General features: G+C 51.1%; 1 protein-coding gene across 1 annotated transcript; it reads left to right on the forward strand.

Moving 5' to 3' along the window:
• Positions 1-1,539: 1,539 nt before the first annotated feature.
• On the forward strand, positions 1,540-3,085 carry KCNA2 (potassium voltage-gated channel, shaker-related subfamily, member 2). Its single transcript, XM_009891720.1, has one exon. The coding sequence runs from the start codon at positions 1,586-1,588 to the stop codon at positions 3,083-3,085; it is 1,500 nt and encodes a 499-aa protein (XP_009890022.1). The 5' UTR covers positions 1,540-1,585.
• The last annotated feature ends 2,358 nt before the right edge of the window (positions 3,086-5,443 follow it).

Below are 5,443 nucleotides of genomic sequence, written 5' to 3' on the forward strand. Positions count from 1 at the left end.
CCTCCCCTTCGCCTGGCACCGGCTCCCACGGGCAGCCCGGCCCTGCTGCACGCCGTGGCGTTGAGCGAGAGCGGAGGGAGATGGGGCTCTGGTTTTTTCCGCCTTGCCGCTAGCGCGCTCTCGCCCTCCTCTCGTGTTGCAGTGCAGGTTGGCCGGGCGGCGGGCGCCCAGCTCGCAGGGGGGAAAACAAGAAAAAAAACAACCTGGGGGGCCTGGAGGAGCCCAAGCTTTGCAGATGCTCCTTTGAAGCCCCCCGGCAGCTCGCTACCTTCTTGGTGTTTTTTTCCAGGCGATGCCACACCTCCCGAGGACACTGGGGACACCGGGTTTTGCTGAGCTTAGCATCTTCTCACCGGCGTACCGAAGGCATCAGACAGACGCTCGTCTGCCCTGAAGTGCGGATCTGCAACAGCTACCGAGAAGACTCTGTCTCTCTGTCTCTCTGTCTCTCTTTCTCTCTCTCTCCAGTCCAAACCATTACAAGACCTGACTTCCACCATCTGGGAATCTAACCCCTTTTATGTCCCTTCTCCTTTTTCTACGATGACTCACCATTATTTTTAACTTTGAAGAGAGAGGAAATTATGGGGATCTTGGAAGCCTGTATTTCTCTCTAGGATTTCCCCAGGGTCAGATAATCGGTGTTACTAAGAGACACTAAGATTTGGCTGCTCCAGGTAATGTGATTTGTTTTCTGTGTGCCATGGTGGTTTGCAGAGAATGACAGGAGCCGGGACGCCAGCGGTCGAGGAGGGGGACTGCAGTGGTCTGCGGGGCAGCTTCCAGCGGCGGCTGCAAATTTGGGCAACCGCAACGCTTGCCCGGCCGGCCGCAGGCAGGGAGGAGGGCAGCATGTCGCCTCGCCGCTTTCTGGCCGGGGCAAGAGGATTGGGAAGGTGTGGAACTTAAAGGAGAGGAGGGTAGATTGCCTGAGATCGCACGGTTAAACGTTAACCCTTCGCTGCATGCCCGGGAATGAGCTGAGCCCCCTCCGCCTCTCCCCGGCCCCCCGCGGGGTCCCCTCGCCACCTCAGGGCTGGAGGGGGATTATTTTTCTTCCTTTCTTCCTTTCCCTTCCCTTCCCCTCTCCTTTTTTTTTTTTTTCCTTTCTTTTTTTTTCTTTTTAATTGGAATTTTTATTTTTAGCCGCAAAAAGTTCTGGTTTGCCAATGGCAGTTTTTCCACGCTGGTTTTGAATAGGTGACGGTTCCTCAGGTGTTTTCTCTCTTCCACCTACTGGGTTTAGATGGGAGTTGTTGAACTCTGTCCCAAAGAAGGCAAATTAACCCCCCCTGAGGAAGGGGATAGACACGGTAGTGAAGGGAGCTGCTCTCCTCCCCCCAACTTTATTTCATCTCTCTCTTTCTCAGCAGGGGCACTTTTCTTTCCTTTTTTTTTTTTTTCTTCTATTTTTATTTTCTCTCTTTTTTTTTTTTTTTTTTTTTAATCATCCCTTCGCCTTTTCATGAGACACTTCCAAACCTACGTACCTGTCCTTCTGCAGGATAGTAGCCCTGCCCTGAATCCGATCCCACCACCGGGCACTGGGAAGAGTTTAGCGTAAGGATTTCTTTTAAACCCCAATATGACAGTTGCTACCGGAGATCCTGCAGACGAAGCTGCAGCTCTTCCCGGTCACCCGCAGGACACGTATAACCCTGAGACCGACCATGAATGCTGCGAGAGGGTGGTCATTAATATTTCGGGTCTGCGCTTTGAGACACAGCTCAAGACACTAGCTCAGTTTCCAGAGACCTTATTAGGGGATCCTAAAAAGAGAATGAGATATTTCGACCCACTCCGGAATGAGTATTTCTTTGACCGGAACAGACCCAGCTTCGATGCGATTTTGTACTATTACCAGTCTGGTGGGAGGTTGCGGAGGCCGGTTAACGTGCCCTTAGATATCTTCTCAGAAGAGATTCGTTTTTATGAACTGGGGGAAGAAGCGATGGAGATGTTTCGGGAGGATGAAGGCTACATCAAAGAAGAGGAAAGACCCTTGCCCGAGAACGAGTTTCAGAGACAAGTGTGGTTGCTCTTTGAGTACCCCGAGAGCTCAGGCCCTGCCAGGATTATAGCTATTGTCTCCGTCATGGTGATTTTAATCTCCATCGTCAGCTTTTGCCTGGAAACGTTGCCCATTTTTCGGGATGAGAACGAAGACATGCACGGCAGCGGGCTGAGCCATCCCCCCTACTCCAACAGCAGCATGGGGTACCAGCAGTCCACCTCTTTCACAGACCCCTTCTTCATCGTGGAGACGCTTTGCATCATCTGGTTCTCCTTTGAGTTCTTGGTGAGGTTTTTCGCCTGCCCCAGCAAGGCTGGGTTTTTTACCAACATCATGAACATTATAGACATCGTAGCCATCATTCCCTATTTCATCACCTTAGGGACGGAGCTGGCCGAGAAGCCGGAGGATGGTCAGCAAGGCCAGCAAGCCATGTCCTTGGCCATCCTTCGAGTCATCCGCTTGGTGCGGGTCTTCAGGATCTTCAAACTCTCCCGGCACTCCAAGGGGCTGCAGATCCTGGGGCAGACCCTCAAGGCCAGCATGCGGGAGCTGGGCTTGCTCATCTTCTTCCTCTTCATCGGCGTCATCCTCTTCTCCAGCGCCGTCTACTTTGCCGAGGCCGACGAGAGCGAATCCCAGTTCCCGAGCATCCCCGATGCCTTCTGGTGGGCCGTGGTTTCCATGACGACTGTTGGCTACGGAGACATGGTCCCCACGACCATCGGGGGGAAAATAGTGGGTTCCTTGTGTGCCATCGCTGGCGTATTAACGATTGCCTTACCAGTGCCCGTCATAGTGTCTAACTTCAATTACTTCTACCACCGGGAGACGGAGGGAGAGGAGCAGGCTCAATATTTGCAAGTAACCAGCTGCCCAAAGATCCCCTCTTCCCCTGACCTAAAGAAAAGCAGAAGTGCCTCTACTATTAGTAAGTCTGATTATATGGAGATTCAGGAAGGCGTAAACAATAGCAATGAGGATTTTAGGGAGGAGAACTTGAAGACAGCCAATTGCACCCTAGCTAACACAAACTATGTGAATATCACCAAAATGCTAACCGATGTCTAGTCGCTAAAACCTAGTAACGTATTTAAAGCTGAAGTGGAACAATTGCAGATATTGAGTGCTGCTCTGCATTGTAGTTAATACAGTATTTTCTACGGTGTATATTTGGTTCTGCATGGGAAGCAATAGCTGTGTAAGTGACTTTTAACCTTTGATTTCCACACCGAATAAGCGTTCGTGCAAAAAAAGAAAAAGAAAAAAAAAAAAAAAAAGGCAAGAACAAAAATGACAAGCAACCAACCCAAACCATTTGGTTTCCCTTCTCCCATCCCAGGGTGGCGGGTTTCCAAAGCTACGGAGCGGTCGGGCATTTCGACTTAACGGGATGGGGATGCGGGGGGCGGCTCCGGGGGCCATCCCGGGGTACCGCGAAGGTCGGTCCCTGTCCCGCGGGGCCGGGTGACAGCCAGCGTCCAGGCACGGGGAAGGGCTGGGAAAGGTCAGGCAGAGCTTAATGAAGGGAAGACGCAGTCGTGTGGCCGAATTGCTGGAAGGCTCAGGTTTCCGCCCCGGGAATGCCAAGTGCGAGCGCATCGCCCAGGCTCATGTTTCATAACTGAAAATGCTGCATGCTGCAATAGTTTCAGCCACTGCAGTATGCCAGTGTGAGGCCCAGGGGAGGGATAATTAGTATGACGGCACATTATTTATTAAGTCTTAAATTTTCTACGCTAGGCATCGGGAGGGACGAGTAAATAAATCAAGCGCTTGGATTTTATTTATTTATTTAGATGACACTTCCATCACCAATATTTCCAGGATCACCAAAGACACCTCCGCTGACACATTGAAAACGAGTTGGAAAAAGCATCTTTTTTTTTTTTTTTTTATATCTATATATAAAACTGGAGCAACTATGCTGTGGCCTATAATATATTTATACTGCAGTGAAACTTAACCAGTAATACAATACAGCTGCATGGATATTTGTTGCATGAATCTGAATATTTAATACACACACAAATATATATTTTCTTAGTAGACTAGACAGTATTCATGTTTATAGTGTTGATAGATTCTCCGGTGGCTCGAAGGAGTTTCATGGGAGTTAAAAAATCTCCATTATCTTTAAAAACTGGATGGGGAAGGCATGTGCTGACAACAGTTTGATAGATAACAAGGCAAAGCCTGAGTGTCTGAGCATCCAGACACGAGAGCCGACTAACGCAAGCGAGGGAAGGTGAGCTGAAAGTTAAACACCTGCACTCATTATAGGGCGAGTAATTAGTCATTAATCTTGGTGTCATGTGCAGAACCCACGGCGGATCAGAGAGGGCAGGAGGAGCAGGTGGGATAGCAGGTACCGGCTCTCCTGACTTGTTTGTTCAGCGATTTTCAGCCGTTTCCCATATAATTATGGTGTGTGTGTGTATATAGATATTTAGAGAGCGACTATAGGGCCGAATCCTCAGCACGTGTGAGCTCTTAGGGGATCAGGGGCTTCCTGGGACGGGGGTGCCGGGATGGTGGGACATGGGCTGGAGCAGGATGACCTGCCTCGGGGTGCCCATGGAATCACCAGGGCAGGGTGCGTTTTTGGGCTGAAAAACACCTTTTCAACCATGTAGAGCCTCAGGGCTGGTGGTTTATTCCTCTTGCGGTGCAGAAGGTGGGCTGGATCCGAGCTGGCGCCTCTGAGCCTTCGCTTTGCCTCCTCCTGGGGTTTTAGGAGGGCTGAGTCGAGGTGCGGAGACCCTGAGGTTGTCTCTGCTGCTTCTTCATCCCTGGTGTTATTTGGGGATCGGTGGGAGCTGTGGGTTCAGAGGGATCTCATCTACTTTCCATATCCCCGTGGGGATTTCCTCGCGTCTTCCCCCCATCGCCGCCGGTCCCCAGGGACGGGTGCCCCATTCCTCCGCCAAGGCAAGGGAGAGGGACGCAAACCGCTTTGGAGGTTGTGGTTGAGCAAAACCTGCCCGGGGGTGTGGGATGGGGTTTAGCAGCCTGTTGAGTTGGGGTGAATTTGGGCTGAAACGGGGCACGGTCAGCGCTGTATTGCTGCGGCGAAGTGCGGGCACAAGGAGGGAACTCCACGGCAGAGCGTGCGAGGGAGGTCAGCCGGACCCTTCCTGAGCTCAGAGAGGAAAACCATACCAATAACAATAAAATAAACGGTGCTAGCGTATTCTACAGCAATGGTTCAAAATGCTGCTCTGGGGCCGCATCCATCCCTCGTGCTGATGTGGCTCCACTCGGCCAGGTGGAATTGCTCCTCATTTTTACTTGATTGATTGATTAATTCAGGCCTGGCTATAATTAATACCAAGTGTGCACAGTTAGTGCACAAGAGCCCTGGCTTCTGCTCGGTGCAGAGGACCAGCAGCATCAGTGTGTTGGGTCTCAAAGGTGCTCAGCACCACG

This window comes from Charadrius vociferus, unplaced genomic scaffold, assembly GCF_000708025.1.
Source record: "Charadrius vociferus isolate BGI_N301 unplaced genomic scaffold, ASM70802v2 scaffold819, whole genome shotgun sequence".
NCBI lineage: Eukaryota > Metazoa > Chordata > Aves > Charadriiformes > Charadriidae > Charadrius > Charadrius vociferus.